Consider the following 24,650-nt stretch of genomic DNA (forward strand, 5'->3'; position numbering starts at 1 on the left):
TATTTCTCAGAACAATAGAAGCTGCTGTACTGAAAGAGATCAATAGTCTGTCTTGTCCAGGACTCACTCTCCAAAAGTAGCACATGCTCAACACTTCTGAGAAAATTTTAAGAACCACTTTAAACAGGTATAGAGATATGTCCATTCAATGGACCACATCCTCCTCTCTAGATTCGCTGAAGTCTTCCATCATGAAGTTTAATGTCACTAGCACACTTCTTGTTATACTCAATAATGATGACACTAGCTATTCTTGCCATTTTGCACTTTTTGGTCTTAATAACTTCAAAAAGAAATGAGCTCAAAAATGTAATTACAATTCTTGTGAAAAGTATTGTTTGTAACTTTTTTTTTTTAATCCCATTTGTTTTTCCTGTTAGGAAGAAAGGAATGCGTGAAAGAGAATTTCATGATCCATCTTTTCTTTACTGCTCATGTATTTTTGAGATATGTGTACCTTTTTAACTATCCCCCGTCTATGGTACAGTCCTCTTTTCTGAAGCTCTTTCCAGATAAATTTTGTCAAGCTCCTGGACTGTTACATTCTATTTGTGCCACAGGCTTTTTTGGAATGCAGTGATCAGGACTGCACACTGATTCCAGATGAGGCTGCACCAGCCTTTTATGAAGGATTATTATTCTTACTATATTTGCCATATTAGTCCTTAACAATATAATATGTTTTCTTTTGTCTTACTGATTACAACATTTATGTTGATTAGCACATAGAGCTAGACACACTTTATCCAAAACAAAAAAAATTCTGTCATTGATTCATTGATGATAAAAGGAGAAAAAACACTAAAGAAGAACAATCATGTAAAGGATGCTGTGGTACAAAGGTTAAGACTCAGGACATGTTCATCTGGTTTCCTGTTCTGTCAGATACCCTCTCTAATCTCTTCTGCCATCCTAGGAGTTGCCATAGCTGCCAGCTAGATGCAGGATTCTCTCTAATATAACATAACATTCTCTCTAATACAACATAATGTGAATTCCTCCAGGGAACTGAAGATAGTCTCCTGGCTGCTACCAGGACAATTGAGTTCCATAATTGCCAAATTACTCAGGATTGAGTGACCTCTCAGACATTACTTAAAAACAAAACAAAACAAAACAAAACAAAACAACACAGCCAATTCTGCTCTTTATTTGATGGAGCAAGCACAGCATACCAGTAGGAAACATGCAGCCATATGATGCTGAGTCAAACATTTACATGCCAGAGAGAACAGGATTTAAAGACACATCCCTGTCTTTTGCACTTTTTATTTTTTTGGTTAAGCAGATTTCCATTTAGTGGGATGGATTTTACAGCTCCTAACTCTGTGTATGACTAAGTCAGAGAATCCAGTACAAAGTACAGTTACTTGAGTCACTTCTGAAAACCTCAGTCAGCTAAGAAATATTTGAAAATGTTGTCTAGGGCCTCTCAGCATTAATTTCTCCCCCATGAAGTGAAGTCATATTTGAAAAATGTCTGAGATACTAAGATATGGAAGATAAAGGGATCATGTAATGATCACAGGTAAATATCCTAATGAAGAGATATGCAGACAAGTTAGAATGCACTGGGGCTCTCTGCTTACATTGTATGTTCCCCCAGCTTGGCAAAGTGCTTTTTCGTCATGCACATCACCATTTACCATAGATCCTGAGAACTTAATATCAGCAATAACAAAAAAGATCGAAGAGGTGAGGAAAAAACAAGTTTACATCACTTCTCAGATTCCAGGGACCAGTGAGTCAAAATTCAATCTAACAAACAAACAAATATTATGCTTCTTTCTCAAATTTGTATTTGGTTTACATAGAGGCCACCTTTGTCCTTTATACTTTCCCAGGTTCTCTGACACTTACTGAACTTTATCTTGTCCCAAAATAACAACCTCTCTTCTGAATTCCTGTCATGCTCCATTTTGATATGAGACATCTTTATCTAGTCATTTTCCATAGAGCATTTCAGTAAGGTTAGCCAGGAGTGCTTTTAACCTTCATGGACTTTTTAAAAGTCAAAGGTTGTTGCAGGAATCCTGTGAAAGCTCATCTCACATCTACGTAAGCCAATAAACGGGTGAGAAAAGTCACAGTTTAAACCAAACTTCTCACATAAGCATTCCTTTTGCCAGTGACCATTTCACTCCAAAAATGAGTGTGTTGGAGGGGAGAGGAGGAAGTTAATGAAAATTTGCAGCTAGCTAATGCCTTTTTATATAGGACACTCAGTTTTAATCTATAGCACTTAGAAGCAATTATTAGCTAGAAGATAGAATTAGCAGTTCATATTTTGATTATATGTATAATTTAAATGGGGGGAATCCTATTTTAATTACTAAGTGTTGGAAGATTAATTTAAAACATTCACGTTTTGTTGATTTTGTCTGTTAAGTCAGTTTAGGAGCACAGTGAAACAGTGAACAGGAGAAATAGTGATCAGGATCTCCTTTACATTCAGTCCCCTTTAAATATTCTGAAAATAGGAAGTAGTCATAGAGTGCATGAGGTTGAAGTTTAGTGTCTTTTGCAGCACGAGGATGTCATAAACAAGAGTGTGGCTGATCAGAGCACCAAAATGAGAGATTGTACTCCCTGCCTATATTACAACTTCCATCAAATCTATTTTTAATGCAGTTACACAACAAGAAATTATTCTTTTCTGCATGTCTCAGATGGCTGAGGCTGTAACAGAATAAGGACATTTTTATGCAATTTTATATAAGTTATGTAAATGTGTTTCACATACATTTATGTATATGTATAATATGTGATTATATACATATATAAGAGTTACTAAATACAACTTGAGTGCAGCAACAAACTCATTAAATACTCCAGAATGAACAGAGGTCTCTGAAATTTTCAGGTAATATAAGGTGTTTAAGATCTTATTATAAATTCATAATATTTAAAAAAGATATAATATTGTGGTAATAAATTTCTTTGCTACAAAATATGTTTTTTTCAAAACTTCAGGTGAAAACATTTGCCAATTAATTTTTTTTTCCTTGACACATAATTTCTTTGAGGCAAATTTTAAAGGTATACAAAGACTCAGATATCTGTCTAATGGATTTTTGAGTGGTCTAAGAACTTAACTTCCACACAGATCAATAGGAATTAAAAACCTGATGGGATTTCCTAAAATGCCCAGGGGCCAGACTCCATTTTGACATGCCTAACATTACTAAAGTCTGACTTTATAACCTCAATTTTCTATTTCATGAATTCATTACATTTACTTGCCTCTTTTTGTATGTAGAATGCAAACTTTATAGAACTGAAACTACCTGCACCCACATGTACGTACAACACCTAACATAATGCAAAAATTACCCTGTTTCTGTTCCCGGGCTGTTTCATCTCCAGTCCTCAGTCCTTGTCATTTTTATCCTCAATTTTCACCTTTTAGACTGCTGCATTTTTACTTTATGGGTACCTATGTAAATGAGGTTTAACTAAGATACAATGAGAGTGCACAAGCTCATTTTCCCATACAGATACATACTTAGACTACTTCAGAGCTTGTTAAGAGTTTTCAGGTTCAAGGTTTTTGTTTTCTTAGTTTAGGAATAATAGAAATTCTTAGTCCATTTCTAATATTTCTACTGATTCAGAACTTTCACTTCCTTTTTCCTGATTGAAATGTCCTTGGAGATAAAGCATTTGTAGAAGGAATACTGAAAACTGTCTTCTTTCTACCAACCTCTTTCTCTCAACAAAAAGAGATATTACTCTTCCTAAGATTGCAGTTATTTCTGGTAAATCATTTCCAGTACCAAATGGTGAATGTAATGATTCACAGTATAGAAATAGCCATTGAAATGGCACCAATCATACGTTTGGTGTCAGGTTCAGCAGCGAGGCCAAGCGTGCAGAACAAAACCAATCCCCACTACCTCACAGAAGGGGAATTGTTCCCTGTGAGACAAGGGACTTTCCTATCTGTCATGTACCACAGCCATTCTTTTAAAAACCTGGTTATTTTAAAATAAGAATATTTTCTGCACTTCTTTTCATTGAAGTATTATGAAACATCCTTCTATATACTAAACAAAGATACATATTTAGCAAATAGTTTAGTATCTAACTGAAAACATCAATTTGTTTACTAGAAATGTACCAGACAGACTGTGAACTGAGAAGAATAAGGCTTCTGAAAGTGTACTCACAAAGGTTTGCTTTTCAGGGTTGATATTACAAGTAATTAGCTTGACATTTAATAAATGACAATTTCTAAGAACTGCTAAAGCTGACTTAACAGGCAAATAGAACAACCTTGTTTTGTTTCAAAAAGGTAGTTGCATTGTTGCACATTTTATATAAAGTGGTTTTGCCAGCTAATGCTGAAAACATTTACATGCATGAAATACTTGAAATAAACATCCTCTGTGTACACTGAGCTTTCTATTATGGTGCTCTCTGCTTAGCACAAACTCTGATAAAATGTCTTGTGGCAAAGCTGATACATACTGCAGCTGAGTGGGCTCATCCTAGAGTTACAATAAATTAATCCTTACTTAAAGTCATGTGTTTTTTTCTAAGCATATTGCAAATCATAGACAACTCAGACCGCACTTTACATTTTGGTGAAAGAAAGTATGAGAACATACATTTAAGTTATACTTCCTTAAACTTTTTCTAGGCTTTGGAATTGAGTTTGATAGTGCTAAGCAACAATTGCTTTGAAGAATCAAGAATGTATGTGTTAGTCCAGTTTTCCAACCCTGAGGATATGTTTGTTTATGTGCAACGCATTTGAAGTGCACATAGAAAACCACAGTATTTCAAGAAATACATCTGAAATTTGGTCAAATTTCCTGCTTGTGTTAACAAAAATATTAAGTGTTTATATTATATGATGGTCATATCAGCTTTATTTTCATGCATTAGAAATTTTGAAATTTCTTCTGAGTGAATGTATTTCAAAGTCTCATTCATGCAGTTTGGCTGTTCAGTTAACACACCCACAGGGTACCCACCAGGGGTCTCCTACCTTGCCAGGTAACAGAATGGAGCCTTCAACCTGAATGGCAGAAATCTAGCTAACAATCAGGTTTCCATATAACATTGGCAAATGGTACTTTTGACAAATCTGCATTTTGTTAAATTTTGATGAATTTTACTTCACAGGTTAAACATGGGGTGGGGCAGATCTACAAAGCAACCCTGTTTAAAAGGAAAGGTGAGCAAAGTCATTGGCCCTTTTATTTCTAAAGCCAGAGCTCGATGCTATTTTCATGTACTGAAATAGGCAGTAGACCTGCCTCTGGGTGGTTGTGACTGCATTAGCATGTACACAGAAAGAAGTATAAAAGTTTTTTGAGATGTGGAGTGCACAGTGTATGAACGAAAGACAAAATGTGAAATGTTAGCATGACTGAAATCAATGCCAAAAGTCCTATCAATTTTATTCTTGACATTTTGGGAGAAAAGGAAATACATGACATTTTTTCTTTCCTCACTTCCTTCCCCCATTCCTTTATATATATACATATACATACATACACATATGTACACACACACACACACACACACAGGCCTGCAGGCTCCATAGCTCCATAAATGTAGAAAAAAAAGATACCTTTTGGCAAAAACAAAATAAATCTTCAGAAAAAAAAGTGATACTTTCTCAAGATTTGCATTTCTAAAAAAAGGGAAAACTTTAATAAAATCAACAGTTCTTAGTTTGCAGCAGTCTTGAAGGAATAGAAACATAACCTGAGAAAAGAAATACAGCACTTCCCATTGCACTGTAGAACTAGTGCTTGCAAATAATGAAAATATTATACCACTATGATGGCTCACCTTCACCAAAGCAATATTGGATTTAGAGTTTCACAGTGAACGAAACAGAAGTAAAACCAGCACACACCTGAATACATTGGGGGTCCCTCACTGGCATTGTACAGGCACGGGGACATTGATGGAAGATGTCCGTAAAACTTCCAGTTCAGAAAAGGTACTGCATCTTCATTCACACTTACTGGGATCTCTCCTGCCACCCCTTGCAGGTCTCTGTTCCCTGCTTTTTCTCTAAGTCTCACCCTACAGTTAATCTCCCCCACTTCATCCTCTGATATAGTTGATTCCATCCAAGCTGATCCAGCTCATTTCTAGCCTCCTTCTGGGACCCTATTTCAGGGTCTTTCTTTATCTCAGTTGTATAAACCTTTCCATTAGTTAAAGAACTCACTTTCTGCCCACAAGGCACTTCCACGGACCTGTTTTATTGTAGTGAAAATGCAAACAACAGGGAAAAGAAGCTTGTATGAATTATACTCCCTTAGAAAAAGCCCTTTGAACTGCAGCCTCCCTCCTTCCCCATCTCTCATCACCATGGGTTATTTTTCAAATGTGCTTTCACAGCAGCTTTTCACTGAAGTGAATGGTACTACTTTGGGACCTTGGTATTTGCGCAATAATTACTATTGTTCAGCTCTGTATTTAATAGGCAAGTGAGAGGACTACTAAAAATACAGCAGCGCTCATAAAGATTGCCTCTAACTCCCCTTAGAAATACATTAAAAACCCTGCAGTCCCAGAAGCAAACCCTGTTCCATCCAGCAAAACTTTTCTGTTAAGCTGTAATGCAAAAATACAAGAAGAAGAAATTTTGGAGCAGAAGAAATGGAGGAAAGAATAAAGACTGTAGTTCAGACTACCATGGTCTTGGTCAGGACAGCAAAAGTCTATTTTATCACTGCTGCAAATTGATCTAATTTTTTTCAATCACTTCAAAATCAAGCTACCTCTAATTTGCTCTAAACAGCCTTTGATTTTAGTCATCAACAAAACACTGAAAGTCCTGAGCAACACACAGACTGACTATCTTTCATAAAGATCAAATTTGTTTCATGTCTTGTAACATGAAATCTCTTCACCTCTTTATTTTATGATTCAAGTTGTATTTGAAAATGCACTGCTTACCTGCAGTACTACAGCTCTTTTTTCTACTTACCTTTCTCAAACCCTATTTCCAACTTATAATTTCCTCCAAAAAATGAAACAATATTTCACACACTTTCCCATGAAGAAGCCCATCAGCTGTATATTTTTATGTTCCTAAATTAGTGTGGTTTTTTTCTGATAGATGTATGACCATAAATTGTGATGTATGACCAAAACTAAACAACATCCACAAAATGTGGTAGATGGTTTGAAAGTATACTTGTACTAGTGCTAATTACCAGTAACCCCACCATTTTAGAAGCATGTAATGAAAAAGCAACTACACTGGAATCTAAAAATGATAGCATATCTTCATCTGACACTATTTTTTTCTTTTTGATAGAAAAATTGGTCATTTCTTTAACACAGTAAGTCCAATACAGGTAATGCACCTGAAGCAGACAGAAGTAATTTGATTGTTTCTTAAAATCCCATTTATGTGTGAGGATTGAAATTGAATCTCAGTCTTGATTTTTTCCACATTCGCATTCTAGCTAGGTGTCACTGAACACAGATCCTTTTCTTATTTCAAAATGGAATTTTTCTAAAATGGTGACATGAAAAGGAATTAGAGCTAGAGCTATGTTTCTGCCTAAGCCCAGCAACTAGTCAGTGTCCCTTTAAGGAGGAATAAGGGAATGTGGGTGTCTTCACACTGAGCGCACACTCAGGAGGCAGTGTGATTCTGCAGCAACCCCTAATTAAATGTGAGCCAGAGCCACATGCTAAGGCCTCCAGCTTTTGACAGTCCTTGATTTCGCAAGACCAGATTTTCAAAACTGCTCAGCTGTCATGGATAAAGCTGTACCATCCAACACTTGGCCTTTCAGTTTCTGGCCTTTATTGCAATAAGCCCTTTATTCAGAAAACAGATTTCTTGCTAGTATCATCTGCTAAACCACAGCAGGAAAATTGATTTTCATTATAAAAGTTATTTTTCAACAATGCATTCAAAAGTATTAAAAATAATATAATTTTTTCACATAGGACCTATCTGTAGAAAACTTAGGTTTGGCAAATATTTATAGAGTTATGGCTTCTATGATGCTATCTTCTGTCCCCTACTGAATCTGTCAAAACCAAACTAACAGTGACTTGGAAAAAGTATACTACTTCAACGCAATAAAGGAATAGTGAAGAATTTGAATCAAGCCTTATTGGCCAGGATGAGCCTTTCCAGAGGTGGCAGTATTACTTTGTTGACTCAGCCCAAGCATAAAAGCTGTTTGGTGATGCAGGTGTTCCAATCACAGCATTAGTCTCTCAATGCGTAAATCAGATGGCTCATTGAAGTACCTCACTCAACATTCAGTGCTGCCAAAATGTTCATTGAGTCTTTCTCTAACCACACTTTTGCATAAATAATGGCATAGTGAGCCTTGCTGCCAGCGCTCCCCATCAAAACTGGTCAACATTTTCCCATTACAAGGCCCTTTTTTGAGCTATTCAGACAAACTTCAACTATTGAAGCTCCTCTTTGCTGAGCATATGCATCTTAAAAAAAAAAAAAAAAAAAAGGCCTCGTAGACAAAAACTGAATTCCAACTTGCCTCCTTGTATTATGCTAGAAAATAATTATTCTGTATGACAGAAATAGAGGTGGGCAACAGGATAAAAAAGCTGAACTAAGTTCAAGTCAATGCTTGATTATGACTCATCTCTGTTCATGAATAAGAATGAACTAAGTCAACGCAAGGTTTCTGGCATTATTTCCTTATCATCAAATATGTTTGATTTTTCACATATTTGTCATCAACTCCTTTGGCTCGGATTGTTTTTGGCTAATAGAGATAAGCTAGACCCTTGATTTAACTCAGTCTGACTATTTAGCTCATTGAAAGAGAAATCTTCTGCATCCAATCACCTCTATATGAGGAGCAACATCAGAAAGCAAAGAGAAAAAACAGCCTCCAAGTTATGTTCAAAAGATTTCACACTAGATGGGAGATGGAGAAATGAAAAACAGGCTTCAGGTCAACCTGCAAGCTCCTTAGATGCAGGCCGCAGTGGACCTCCAGAAGAAAAGAACCAGGGCTGCTGCATGGTTTACACTGCCTTAAACCCATCTAGTTCCCTGTACCCTATTACCAGTATGAACTTGACAAAGGGGGGTGGAGGACAGCAAAAGAAGACCCTCAATTCCTCTTCCCTCAGTCTTTCCCCACTTGCAGACCTCTGCACTTGTGAAACGTCTCTCCTGGGTCCTGGAGCAAGACGGAAATGCTGACAAAAATGTGTGTGATCTCTCTGTTATGCAAGATGTTATGATCCCTGACAGGTCATGGAAATACTATAAGGTGCAATACTAAAAATCTCACAGAACATAACCAAATGTTGTTATTCAGGTTTGACAAAGGGCAGGTTGATATTTATTTGGCATTAGCAAATAAAAGGATAATATCCATTCTGTACTATCAACCTAAGCTATATCTGTAAGCAAAGTGGATCAGTAGATCTCAGGCAGTCATGTGTATTTTTATGTATGCCTAGGGGTTAACACACAAACACTGATGTGAATGCATAAGAATTTACATTTGCTTATAGTCTTAAAGCTCTTGCCTCAATTTTTTTAACTGAAGGAATTATTTAGCTTTCTTAACAGTGCATCAGCCTTTTCTACAACAGGAATGACAAAATTTTCATTTCCAGAAGATATGGGAAATGGTCTGGTCCTTTTACTTTGTAAGACAGAGCTTTGTAAGACAGCTGGACTGAAGTAATTTATTAAAAACATTTTAGAATTAATCCTGACGTTTTTTATCAAATATTTTCTGTTTTTTTTACTGAAGACTTAGGTATTCAGCTAGTTTGACAGTTGCTTGAATACAGTTTGAAGAATATTGGCAATAATCACTGAATAAATTATTAGAAAACATTTTTCTTGGATATTACTAGCCATTTCCATCGCTACTTATTAGTTTCTATTTCTGAATGATAAAATCCACCAAGCTTAAGGAAAGAATCTCTTTTAGCTTAAAAAGTTGATAAATAACCTGCAATTTGTGTTCTTTAGTTAAAAAAAGGACTAAAAAGCACTTAAAGTGCTAAATAACAGAATTTTGAAAATCTTTTCTTTGAAATCAACATTTCTGCAGATTTTGTGAGTATGTTATTATAAGGGTATCTTAGCAGAGATGTAAGAAACTACATCACATAGCATGCTCTGATTCAACTTTGACTACCAGTGGTATAAATGTACAGGATGTCTAATACCAATAAAATAATCATCTATTTTGTTTTAAATTATGCTGTTAAATTATGTTTCTCTCTCTTTTCGTTCATGACCTCAGCACTGCAAGCTATTCTGCCAGCATTCACACAGGGAAATCAGTGATTTGCACACATCCAAGGCTTGCCCACATACATCAGCTCACAGAACCAGAGCCTATGTTTCTGACCAACAGTCCCAAATGGGACAATATCATAAAGTAGTAACAACTGTGTACTGCATATTGTTAAGATTGGATATTTGCCTTTAAAAATGACAGCTACAAATTGTTACAAAATTGTCTCTTACTACTCTGTTCCACTGAATAGCATCACAGCTCTCTCAGTGACACCACAGAGGTTTCTGCTTCATCAGATACAGTGACGTGCACAGCATGAGTGGTGGGAGCAGATATCCAACAACTTTGTTGGCCAGCAGATCAGGGCCAGCCAAGAAGTTAAAGTCATCCTGTACTGAATAGGCTGTAACAGATTGCTTCCTCCTTGTAATGAAGGGAGGACCAAAGCACAAACTGTAATTGAAAGCTCCCTCCCTGCCTGACTGATCTGCTCTGGGGGTGGACAGCTATAGGCTGCAGCTGAGTCAGTTTAGGGCAAGTTGTTATGCTGCAATTTAATCCCAAAGAACAATCAAATAAAGGTTTTCAGATCCTTTCTTTGCCATTTTTAACAATATTGGCAAAAACACACTATGGATATACTCTAAAATTTCCTGTTAATCAAGACAGCGGTATTGTATTAATACTAGCCTAAATCAGTACTTTCTTGTTTGATTGTACAAAAAATTTATATTGTGAAATGTGTTAAAGCCTTAAATTGTCTGCATCAGATGGAAGAATAAATGTTAACTCATTCTCAAAACCTGATTGTTTCAGTATCCATTGTCTTTTATAGCCTTACATTTCCTTACACCAAAACTGTACAGTGCAGAGAAAAAAGAGAATAGCAAGCAGAGCATTTTGCTGTTAGCAATAGCCAGCCTGGGGACCTTTAACTGCAGTAGATTAAGAAAATGTTTAGTGACTGTCATGATTCAGAGCCCAGTTAAGTCTGTGAGAGTCCTAAGAGGCATTTACAGCAAACACATTTTTGTTATTATTTCTGTTTATCAGGGAAAATTCAGTCAGAGAAGTGTCTTATTTTCACAAGAGTCAGATCTTTTATCTATTTCTCAGTGCCCTTTGACTGAAAGAGATGGGATGGAGTAAGTTCCTTAGGTTACGAAAGCATTAAGTATTCAATTTTGCATCAGGAGCTTTTACTGCCGATCTCTTTTCACTTGCATTATTTTTAGTGAGTTTCCACAGAGGACTAGGAGTTCAGGCTGCCAGCTGGGCCTTCAACTACAGCAGCTCAGGCCAGCAAAGAGCTAGCACAAGCTAAGATCAGGATTCAAGCAGTAAATGGTAGCAAAGGCAAGACCCAGCTGAGGGTCAGGAGATCCATCCAGCAAGATGTGGGTGTCAAACGAGAAGGCTGAAACAGGATTAAGCTTGCTGTTTGGAAGAAGGAACCAGTTGGGATAAGAAGCAGGACAAAGTGATACACATACAAGAGTCAGGATCAAGAATCAAAGCTACAGCAGTTAGAAGCAGGATCACAGACCAGAACTTGACAGTTGTACTGTCAATCAGCCAAGTTCTTAGTACATGCTCAGGTGTACAAAGAAATATGTGTAATAGCTCACAGGAAAACACAGTAAGTGACCTTTCACTTTGGGTTTGAATGCTAGAGAATAAAGGTTTCAAATAAGATTGTAAAGCCTGTTCACTGGGAGAAGGGTTAGGAGATAAATACAGAAAGTCATCCCTGAGATATGTGGAGATATAGAAAAAACTAACATTTGCAAAAAAAAAAAAAAATTTGGCAAGCTTCGATGTTTTAAAACTTTTGAAGTTCTGCAGAAAATTTAAAAAAATCGAACTGAGGAATTTTTTAAAAATACCTTAGGCTCTCAAAAAACTCAGGATAACTTTTCTTTTTTAATACTCTGTAGAGATCATTCATATTAGACCTTCTCTGTGAACAAGAACAGGATTTATTCTTTACCTTTGTATGTGATCTTAAACCGAAGAACACCAGATAGTCTAGAAGAAGCACTGGGTAAATCAAAGGATCTGCTTAAAAGAAATAAAAACAAAATAAAATTTCATCTACTCTATTTCTACAGGATTACATTATAAGCTAAACTCTCACACTGTGTAAAATATCACTTTAAAATATGTTTTTAACATTTCAAATAAGAGTCTTAATGAACCTTTTGAATAACTACTAGATTTGGGGTTGGGGACTTGCTAACTGGAGAGTTTGTAATTTTTAAGTTAGTTGTTCTGATTAGATGGGCCTAAAAGTCATTGCACTCTAAAAATTGCTTTGCAATAATATTAAATAAATTGATGGCTTCAGTCTAGTTCTTCATGGACAGACCTCTGTCATTTCAACTGTAATTAGCTGCCACTTATGTTGGTACTCTGAGTACAGAAGTCAATGAATGAAAGTATGAAAATGTTATCTATAGTGGCCCTGGAAAGCACAGATTTGTCCATATTGGCAAGAAAGTCTGGGCAAGTGGCATTGCCTACAGATATGCTATAGCTGTTAAGTGAATAATAAGTAGCAATGAGACAAGGAGAATGAGTTCTGTGAAGCTTCATTCTCTTTTGGATGTGTGGGAGCAGGCTGATCCTGACCTTTGCCTCTTCATAGTGATGCCAATCTGTCTGCTCATCTGTTCATGGGCATTCTGTGGAATAACTGCAGCAGTTCCAGATGTTTTATTTATTTTGCCATTAAAACAATGAGGTATGTAGCCGTCATGGTGGATAATTTCAGAAATAAAAAGTATATTCTATTGGCAAAATCAGTTAATGAAAACTACTCACTGTACATGAGAACTAACCACGTATTTGCTGAAATCTATTTCGGTCATGGAGATTGTGCTTTTGAGCTCCATAAAAAATATAAATATTTTAACATAAATGTGTTTTATCTAAAATGTTTTAGTCTAGCTGCTAAACTATGCTTACTTTTGCATAATGCTGGACACAGAAAACTTACTCATCCAGGGGAACAAGTTTGTTTCCATGGCCTGTTTCTAGAACGGGTGAAATAACTAAGAGCCACGGAGCCTCCACTGCACAGCTCAGATTCACCTCTGGCTTGCAAATGAGCCTACCAATAATTGGCACAGTCAACAGTAACCCAAGGTGCTTTTAAAACTACAGCAGTACTTTTCCATGCCTACTGTGCAACCATGGACACAAGGATCCTAATATTAGTGAAAGATCAATAGGAAATTGAGGGAAATGGAATCACTATCACAGTTCATGTACATAATCTACTTTCACATTCAAGTATGCTATCACGTAAAGAATGCATTTGTCTTTGTATTTGATTTATTTAATAGACAAATCCATGTTTGTAATATCAAGAGTTCTCATATAATATGTATAGAGGGTTACTTCTAGAGACTTATAAGATTTCAGTAGTGTTAAAGGTATTTAACATTCTCTAACCCAAATATCTTGTGACATCCTCCAAGAACACTATTATAATCCAGAAGTATAGTGACCAGTCCTGCTTTCTCACTGAGATATTTGTTACATTTTCCCAAAATAAAATCCATGTTATAAATCTGTTTTAAATCTCTGAAGTCCTTTTACAGTGCTTTCAGGGCATGATCAGGAGGCTGATGTTAAGCAGTTTGTGAATTCCAAGTGTGAGAGAAAGGTTACACAAGCTACTGAGGCTGAAAAGAGGTTGAACTAAAAGCAACACAAAATAAAATCAGAAGTACAGCTATATTTTATTTTTCTTGGGAGTGTCACCATTAGAACGTTAAATAGATTCACAAGGACTTCGGGAGACTAAATGAGTTTTCCTGGAATTCTTGAACAATCTTAAGAGCCTGATGTAAGAGATGGAAAAAGAGAAATTCCAAAAAAGTTTTTCCATTAATTTTGAGTTCAGAGTTTGCATTCATGTACTATGGATGATGCTGGGCCAGTACCCATTTTATTTTCAGCCAGGTCGATAAATAAATATATACACTTGCAGTGGATGTGTGCATGCCCTTAAAGTAGCTAGGTGATGTGTTCATTTCACCATCTTCACTTATAAAATAGATTAGAAGGTGCAAACAGACACACACTAGAATTTCCAGTAAAGTGGGGTTCTGTCTGCAAAATGTTGGCACAAAGATGTAGGTAAATTCAAAGAAGTCCAAAATTAGAAAAAATTATGCATTTGGTCATAACCATCTCCTCCCCACCCCGTTTTCTGCTTGATAGTGCTCTTTTTTATTGGTTCCTCCCTAATTCCTTCCCTCATTATGATTCTACTTCTCTCTTCTATCTAGCTGCACACAAGAAGTGGGGGAAGGAGAGGGGAGACTAAGCAGTGGAAAGCCTGCAAAATCATCAGATAAACATTTTAGTGAATATATGAAGGTTTGTTCTTTTCTGATGCATCCATTCAGTTTAGGAAGATGGAAGAAGGAGCAAATGAAAAGTCTTTCATAAACTGTAATTTTATTTTCCTTTGAGGATATGTGGAAAGAAACAGCCAAAGCTCACTGATACTTCTAAGATGTTTTCTGTGAGCAGCCATTTCCATTGTGCTCATTCCAAGGCAAATATAATTACCCTGCTAAACAGATAAAACTGTAAGTCTCTAAGATTACACACTTAGGTCTCTATATTCTCTCACCAATATTTCAATCTCAAATTGAAATTTGAAAATGTTCCACTAAGAATGTTCCTTAAAGTACTAGAATTCAGATGATAAAAGGAACTTATTGTCAACTGTTTTGAGGCATTAATATGAGAAAGGTGTTTGAAATGATAATAAGGATGTTTGAGAAATCTTTAAAATTATCAAAAGCATAAAGCAACTTTTGGGAAGATTCAGCTCACAAAGTATCTGCCAAGATTGCATATAAATATCCATAACGGGTTGGAGTGTGCTCCATTACTCATGTTGGTGGGTGGGCATGTGTTCATACATACACTCCTATCAGAGCACATGGGCTGCAGCCATGAGGAAATACTTACCAACTCAGTTAAGAGCTGCACAGTCTTAGGTCTATGCAGTTTCACAAGAGGTGGTGCAGCCACAAGGGAGAGATGTGCCATAGAATGATTATGCCAAGCTGATCGAATAGAAAGAAGGGAAAAGCTGATCTTTGTTAGCAGAATTGGGTCATATCTTCACCTGCTATAAATCAGCACCAATTTGTTGAAGACAAGGCAGTTCTGTGATTTTCATCAGCCAAAGATCTTGGTGTTTTTTTTCCTCTTATTTAAAACTATAGGGTGAACAGGAGAGTGGTTTTGAATATTAAGAGCTATATTCTCCACATGACTTCATTGTTCTTTGCACACAGTGTGTGTAGGGGAGAAACAGAGGTAGCAGAGGCAGCTGGGTGCAGCTCTCTGATCCTGTACCATTGGGTTTCAGCAAAAGCCAACACTGCTCACAAATAGCTCTAATTCACACTACCAACATCCACAAATTTATCTAACTCTGCTCTCTTGCTGACTTTAAAACAAGGGGACTCCTCTTCACTGCATTTCTCCCCAATTATACTGCTTTCCCAGCAGGCTCTTGAGCAGCACCCACCAGGGAAGAGCTAGTTTGCACAGACAGAACTCTCTGGTTAGTCCTTCTGACCAAGAAACACCTTTAAAGTGACTCAGTTGCGAACTTGACATTCTAAAGAAAGCCTGCAGATATGGTGGGTATTTGTGTAACTGATGTTTTTATAAAGAAAAGTGTGTACCTTGAAAATAATATAATGCTTTTTTTTTCTACATCTCAGTAGTGTTTTAGTGTAGGTATAGGGCCTGATCCTGGATTACAGGCTGTAAATATGAGTTTGACCACTAAAATCAATGAGAAAAATTCAAGAGTTTAAAGTAACAGCTTCATACATATACAGCGTAAGGTTCAGGCCTACTATAATAACTGAAGTTTTTTAAGTATATCACCGGAAAGATAGCTTATCCTGCATTTTTCAATGAGATTTTGGGAATAATCTATATATTCAAGAGGCACTATTAACTCCACAAGCAATCAAAAAGAACTCTTATTCCTAGATTTCATAGAACTTGATGACTTTGATTGCACAGATTTTATAATTTCTCAAAGAATTTACAGTAAGGAATTTACCATAAGTATAACAATGCAAAAATGTAACCTATAAAAAGGCATGGTCAACTTCTTACTTGACTCTGAGAGGTAAAATAATTAACAGTCCAGCCAATTATTTCAGGTCTTACCTGAGAGATGAAAAGTTCTCATTTTTCTCATTCTCCAAAGCTCTGCTCACTGAGTCAATCTTGGACAACAACTCAGTTACACTTATTCTCTCTAGAAAAAGACAAGCAATGTAAGAGAGATATGTATAAACACAGTCAGCCCAAGAGAGACACCAAGTCATTATGTTTCTCTACAAGAAAGAGTACTAGAAACTTCTCGGGGAAATGACAAACATATGCACATATTGCAAACATTTTCTCCTATATCATTCTGCAATTAATTTTGAACTCCAAATCATTATGCAAGTGGACCACACACTCCACATAGCTCTGTTTTATATTCACAAGCATAGAGAAAACCAAACCACTTTTAAGCATAAAAATTGCTTTAGAAAAGATCTCATTAGGAATGTACACGCAGCAATTGTTTTAGAAGATCCAAAGATAGCAAAAACACTCAATAGACTTCAAATATGGGTACACTATAAGAACTGCTTCTTTTTCCCTAACTTGTCTTCTCCTGCCAGTAGCTTTCCTTACAAAATAAGAATACTCCCTCTGTACTTACTTCCCCAAATTAACATATTCTTTTTTTAAATTTTTTTTGCTGTTTTATATTTTATATTATGTTCACTTACAAACAGATAAGTTTGGAAGCTTTCTTTTTATTTTAGTACCTCTGTAATCACACCACAGTGCAAGGGCGGAACTGCAGGGGCAAAGCAGAACTGAAGATGCTCATTCCTCCAAGCCCCAGCCACTTCAGTTCAGCACACTGGCAAACGGATCCTTACTTTGCGCTCTCTCTCTCTCTCTCTCTCTCTCTCTCTCACACACACACACACACACACTTTTCAGAGAGAAACAAAGCACAGGGAAGAAAACAAATGAAGGCTCCTGATTTCAGTAAAATAAAGTGGAATATGAGAAATGTTTGAGTTCTAATTCAAAAGTAAAAAATATAGGGGGATTCAGGCTTTCAGTCAGCTACAACTGATCCTGTGAGCTTGTCTTACCTCATTGCAGCAAATGCACCACAGCAGACCCGCCGCAGCAGATGCAACCTGCATCCACTAACAGTGGCTCACTCCCTGGCAAAACACCCATAAAAAGCCTGGCACAACACCCATGCAAAGTACTCCCGCATTCAAGTATGAAAAAGAAAAAAATTACCACCAAACCATGTAGCTCCAGTAGGTGGAGTGCCAAACCTGGAGTAGCAATGCTGATATGTACCAGCTCAGAAATATAAAGTTCCCCAAGAATTATTTTTACTTTATGACACATCATTTTGCTTCAGAGATCATTCCTCTATTGTTTAAAATATGCACGTTGATTTAACACAGGTATCACAGTTTTTTCATGTTCCGTGTCATGGGCAAGTTCACATGCTCAATTAGGGGAGTCTTCTTCCCCCCACATTGAAGATACAAGGTAGATTGAATATCTTTGGCCTTTTCTTTATTTTTGTGGTATATCTTCTATTTTGTGTTCAGTAAGTTTATGCATTTTTGCAAACTCCATTTTAAACAGACTGACCCTAAATCCTTTTCCCTCTGAGTTGCACAACTTTCAGTTTCTTGCTTCTTGTGATTATTAACATTTCATTAGCTCCCCAATCAACACGGAAAATTTGAATTTCAAATGTAGACGCCAAGCAGAAAAATTCTCTCTTTGACATAAACCTTTCAAACTTTCTTTATGTATCATCAAGCACACAAAAAGGCTTCACAGGACATCTTTAAACTTCCCCAGCACATGGCACTACTGTTCTGAATGCCAGGTAGGCATCTTCTATGGGAAGACTTAATATTAGCGTAAAACACATGGCTTTTCTTGCTGATATTGTCTTTTCTCTTTGCATGCCAGTTTGCAACATCTCTCTCATATCTTGGCACTTTCATTTCATACTTCACAGTTTTATTGGCACTTTGAGCTTTGAAGGATAGCTCATTTATTTGCTATATTTAGATGCCACAAAACTTTGAATACACTACACAGAGATGTAGAGCAGTAGTGATGGAGCACAGTCAGACACAGACAATTACCCTGCTAACATTCCAGAAATCGATCTAGTAAGTTGCCCTTTGACTAGAGTACCAAAACCAGCAGCACTGCCAGCCTGCAGATTCATGAAATGGTTTGTTCAGACATCAGCTATTCTGATACTAATGCACAGGATGCAGTATTGCATGATGACAAAAGTTCCTTCATGATTATGTGTAATTTTCCTTTAAGATATTTCTCTCATATAGCCTCTACACAACTACACATTTGTGTAAGCATAAGGAAGAATGGTTGTGTGCTTCCTCCACTACAGATTCCTTCCCAGCCTTCTTTCCTCAACCATCTCCTAAAGGAGGGTCTTTTAGGTCACTGTTATTCCCTGAAAATACCCTGTCTTTCCTGGGTATCTACCCTCAAGCCAGCCTTCCTTCACCACTTTCTCCTCTCCCCCTCTGTATCCTTTCTTCCCTCAATGATTTGTCATGGTAGACAGCAGGCTGCAGTAAGTGGGTCTGCAAGAATATCCAGAGATGTTTAAAGACAGAGGCATTATTGTCTCTAAATGAAGGAGGAAAATGAAAGGAAGGGTTTGGTCATGTCCTGGAGGGGAAAAAAAAAAACAAAAAACCAAACCTTATCAGCTAAACTTTTGAAAATATGGTGCAAGTTCTAAACAAACTTGTATGATAAAAACAAACCTGTTCTGATAAAAGGGGTCTGTTTTTGCAGCACTGCTGCTGTTTTGCTCAATGAAATATTCAATAATAATAATTCTCTTGCTTTTTATAATGCGCAAGGACCTTATTTGCTACAAAGTACAAGTATTTAACAGCTAGAAACATCGGCCAAGACTAACTCTAAGGCAGAGCATGAAGTCATAAACATGCACAGATGTTACTATTTGAAAACATCAAAGAGGTACTGAAGTTCCTGAGCACATCCCAAGTTGTGTTGATTTCAGCAGTAATGAGTCATAAGGGAAGAAGATACTACTGAAATTACATGCCTAGGACACTTTTCTTTGCCACTTATATTTAGAAAAAAACAACAGTGTGTTTAGAAAAACTTAATGGGAAGGAGAGCACTCTGAAAGGCTGCAGTTACCAAGGGCTAAAATGAATAAATCTGCTTGCCTGTACTTATGCAGTGAAACAAATACAATGCTAATGTATTACGCATTTCTGATGATATCATGGAAGGCTAAGGAGATCTAATTTCACTACTATCAAAAAAGTTTAGTGCTGAAGTATACAGGAAGTTAGGAGACTGATTATTTTAGGGAAGAGTTTATTTTATGGAATTTGGGTGGTTTTATTAACATAGCATAGGAAGTGGGACTACTCACACGTTCTGAGCCAGTCCTGAAATCTCTGCTCTGATTAATAACTGCATTGAAGTCCACTGGAACATTCACTTAGGTGAGTGAGGTCTTGTTTGTTAGAAAGAGGGCCCTGTATCTTTGCTGAGTTTGCTTTAGCAACTCCAGTCTACTCCAGTATGTGGGAACAGCCATTTTATGCTGAGTGTGCTGGGAAGTCTACCACAGAGTGCTAGTACAGTAAAGCTCATGCTACTTTCTTTGTAGCTATTTTATCCTTGTATTCCTCACAAAAGGGCTCCAAAATCATGAAAATATTAGAAGAGATGCAACCCAATAACTCTTTTCACTTAGGCAAGTACAATTCAAGGTGTCACAAATCTTTCTTTAGGTGTGAAAGTGAAATCTCGGAGAGGTGGCTGGCTCATTATCTATTTGAGAATCAGAATTTTAAGTGAGAAAAAGAACAGCTAATATTGTCCATTTTGCACTTTTACCAGCACAAGAATAAAGACACACAGAAAAAGAGATAATTTAAGCTATAGCTGTGTTAATAACTCAAGAAATAGGATAGCAAAACTGGAACAAAGTGTGAGTTCATGAAAATAAAAATTTCAGATTAATTTTTTCTTTTTCTTTGTTGTTCTAAGATTCTCCTTGTAGATATAATTTTGCACTAGACGTTTTCTCTCTGCAAAAACACTCTTATTTTCTCTCTTGTCTGGAGAAACCTAATGAACCACACATACTCCAAAAAGACAGCAGGTATCAGTCAGCATCTCCTTGCTGGGCTCCAACTTCAGTTAATGAGGTGAGTCAGTGCAAGAACCATGTCATCTTTCTACAAGGTGTTCACATGCATATTCACTTATATCTCACAATATCAGTGTCCTCTACCTATTCCTATTAGCTGCAGTTTAACTCCTTGGACACCTACATAGATATTTATGCAGAGGCTCTTTGATTCGGAGTACCTGAAATGAGGTGTCATCCAGCAAAGGTAGATAGACTCTTTCACAATGAAAAAGAAAGTAAACAACAAATCTGAATGTAAAAATGGATCTTTGGAGCTTCAGGATTGCTGGGTAGACTTTTTCAACATTCCTATCAGAATGCAAAGGAGATCATTTTTCCCTCAGATCTTGCCAAATGTCATAGTACTGTGGGACTTAGGCCAACTGTACAGAATAGAGATAAAAGTCTATAGGTTAAAGATGGCAGGAAACTGGATTTGGTTTATACCTTGCAGTATTTAGTGGTTTCATTCCTTTTATCTCCAAACAAAGGCAAAGGAGTAAAGCTTAAAGGCATTTTTCCCAAAATGCAAACAACAGTTTTCTTGATGCTAAATAGCTCCAAACTTTGCTTCACAGAAAAGGGAAAATAAGGCTTATAATTTTTTTTCCTTCAGAGATATGCATTCTGCAGCCTTTTATAATGCTTTTGTTTTACCTCAAGTAGAACTAGTGGCAGTTGTTAAACTTATCAGCAGGCCAGGTTTGAAAATGTTGGCAATATTTCTACAGATGCCCAGTATTATAGGGGTATTCTTCTTTAGAAAATTGCAGTAGAATATACAAAGCCAGGACGTTCATGTTTAAAAGGGTACTAAATCCCAGTCTTCCAAACAAAATCTAGAGATGCATGGAAAATGTGCCCTCTTCTGAAATAGAACGTTTAGGATCTCCAGTGAAAAAAAAATTCTCTAACTTCTCAACAAGAACATCAGGGAATTAAATAAAGTTAGCCCAAACCACAACCATTCACATGATATCACATGAATGTCACAGCACATTCACATGATTCCCATGCCATCTTGCCTCATTTTCTTGCACATCAGAGTGACTCAAAGAGTCATTGTGGAAAAACAGATAAGGGTCATTTTCAATAAAGAAAGCTTTTGGCTGAAAAAATACTGTTTTGATAGAAAGCAGAGCTTTTGGCAAATTAATATTTTACATCCAGGTTATTTGCTTTCTGCAGAAAAAGTGACTTTTTGTGGGAAACACAGAAAATATAAAAGAATTCCAAGACTGTATTCAAGATTTTTTTCATTGTGCAGCTTTGATAGTGTCCATTATTCATAAACCAAGTTAATCTATGCTTATAGACATTGAGAAGATTATAATACAGCTCATCAGCTGCAAAAATCTATTAGTTTACATGCAAAAGTACCAGTTTGAAGCCACAAGAGAGTGTGGCCCAGAAAAGGCAGCAATGGGCAAACAGCTAAGTGCTGATTTTCTTCCTATTTTAAAAATTACATATTATAGGAAACACTTCTCACCTTCTTGCTCCACAATATACTGTGCAGATGGGTAGATGTAAGTCTTACAACTTTTGACAACCTTCTCAGGAGATGTAGGGATGAACTTTACAGGAAATGGTCTTCCAGGTAGCTTGTACAATCTTTCTTCTAACCAAGAGACTTGCTGAAAATTTCTTTTTGAACTTGCCATTCTAAAAGGTTTGGTGTCATAAGATCTGGTATTTTTTTCCAAAATAGAAGGGGCAGTCATAGGAGTCTGAGTTGAGCTCCACTTGGAATAAGGTACAGAAAAGTGCTGGGAAGATACAGATCCAATGTATTTCTGTTGATAAAGTGAATATATATGTTACTAAGGTGATCATAGTTTTAAATTATTTCTTTTGCACTGAATTATCTCCAGACCTCTGATATAAAATAACAATGAAATAAATACATAGTTATTTCAGAAGTGCCAAAAAATTCAACAGTATTCCCCTCATGAAATGAAGCTCTATCATCTGATTTACTGTTCTTTATTTCCATTTAAGAGAAAATGTTAAGTTTGTTGAATGCAAATCTAGTTTGTTCTTAAATAAAAATATGAAACAGGAAAATGAATAAATTGAGATGTAGTTTTCAGATCTTCAAAGCTCTTCTGATGCTGAAATTTTTACATATAGGTTAAGTGCCATAATATGAAAATCTTTGGCAAGAATTCCTCCATCCTTGATCCAGAACTTTGTGATTAGTCCTTCACACCTATTTAACAGCTGGTCATTTACCATTTGCCTATTTTATGCAAATAGTCTCCCATTTAAATAACAGTCATTTCATTTGTTATCATCAGAGTAATTCAATTTCCTAAGGACAACTGAATAATACAGCTGCCCCACTATGCCATGGATGAATGTAGTCAAATACTTGTAATCATATTTTAAATATGTTACCGCTATTTAGTATTCCGTCACATCCACAGCATGGCAGGTAGCTCACAGATATAAAGAAGAGGGATCCTTTTCTTATCTAGAGAACATTATTTTAGGTCTGTGTTCTAACAGGGATCACTATTTTAGTGCATTTTGTAATACTCACAGAGGAACAATTACTAGAGCTTTAATCAGGAAAAGTTACTGGCAGATGGAGACACAAACAGTTTAATAAAATATTTTTAATAGCTACAATCTCCTATTCAATACCCACTTTTGCCACAGCTTGACCCAAACTGGCTACCATAATCTGCATGTTCAATTTAGAATTCTTTATGTCTGGGATCAAATGCATCCCTTGGATTGCTTTAATTGACATTCATTTTGCACACCTATCTATAGGTAGTCCTGCAGAGGTGAATTACAGTAATAATTACACAGTATTTTATGAAGTCCCTCTTCCATCTAAACTCTGGCCCTTGCTCTGGTTTTGCCACAGACTGTAATGCTGCCATGGCAAATCAGGGGTGTATACACTACGCTTAAAATATCCTAGCACTAGGTGACTATCCTAAAGGTCTTTCAGAAGAAACGTAGAAAGGGACTGCAGATGTAACCAGTCTCCCATGGAACAGACAGTACAGACCAGACTTGAGAAGGGTAGCAGCTGAACAGAAAAAAAGCAGAAGGGAGAGAGGTTTCATAAAACAGCTTCAGAAAGAAATGCACCACATGCCTCATAGTGCCCAGTCAGACTAGAGAATTCTGTAGTTTGATTCTGGTTTGATAAATCTGTATAGGAAACCACACAGCACTTTTATTTAGCTTAAGAAAGAAGCTTGTCAGAAGTGATTCAGTGTCTCAGAACTTCTAGCTTCAATTAAGGGCACAAACAAATCTCCATTATGAATGACACCAAAGTTCTCCCTTTTCTCTCACTCTCCTTAAAATAAAATGTCCTTGGTAAAAATATGTGCCCAACATCCCTTCAGTCTCAAATCCTCTCCACTTTATGCTCTGCACAGCCTCTTGAAATAGCCCCGCAGTGACTCCCTGGGTCCCTGGCCGGGGTGGGAACCAAGCAGACAATGTGCACGCTCCCACTACAGCCAGGGCACTTCATAAAGAAGTGCTCCCAAGCCCAGCCCTGAGGGAGAACATCCCTCGCAGGCCTGCACCCCACCATGGACCTGTGGATTCAAGCTCAGACCCTGAGCCGTGGGCAGGCTTCCCGGTCCAGGCTCAGGACTGCCCCATCCTCGTGGCCCTGCCTGGTGATGGTGGCTCCAGGCTGGCCCCGACTGCCCCACAAGGGCTGCCTCACTCTCCCTGCTGGGGGTGGCGGGATGGGTCCTGCTGGTGATACGGAGCCAGGCTCCCAGGCCCCCCCTCAGGGAGCCTCCAGTCCTTGCAGAGTCCTGACAAAAGCAATGTTTGTGCTGCTCTCTAAGGTGGTGCATGCTTCTCCAAGCTGCTATGAGCAGGTTTACTGCATCTTTCCACTGCACAAATGCAGTAGGTTATATGCTACTGCACAAACTATGCACAAACTATGCCTGCGCTTCCCCTCTCCATCCAGACATACTTTAATAGTTATTTAATAGTCATGGATAAGGGAAGGGAAAGTAAGTGAGGGAGGTAAACATTCAAAAGCTCTATGACAATTTCTATTGTCTGAGACTTCCTCAAGACATTTATCCATAATCTGAATTTGTTAC

General features: G+C 37.1%; 1 protein-coding gene across 1 annotated transcript in view; it reads right to left on the bottom strand.

Annotated features, from left to right (window-relative positions):
• The window catches only part of IQCM (IQ motif containing M), an 81,276-nt gene extending 58,028 nt beyond the window's left edge, over positions 1–23,248 (bottom strand). The window contains 4 exon segments of the mRNA XM_067297028.1: positions 12,226–12,296; positions 16,455–16,545; positions 22,046–22,349; positions 23,207–23,248. Coding sequence (XP_067153129.1) covers positions 12,226–12,296; positions 16,455–16,545; positions 22,046–22,349; positions 23,207–23,248 — 508 coding nt within the window.
• Positions 23,249–24,650: the final 1,402 nt, after the last annotated feature.

This window comes from Apteryx mantelli, chromosome 5, assembly GCF_036417845.1.
Source record: "Apteryx mantelli isolate bAptMan1 chromosome 5, bAptMan1.hap1, whole genome shotgun sequence".
NCBI classification, from domain to species: domain Eukaryota; kingdom Metazoa; phylum Chordata; class Aves; order Apterygiformes; family Apterygidae; genus Apteryx; species Apteryx mantelli.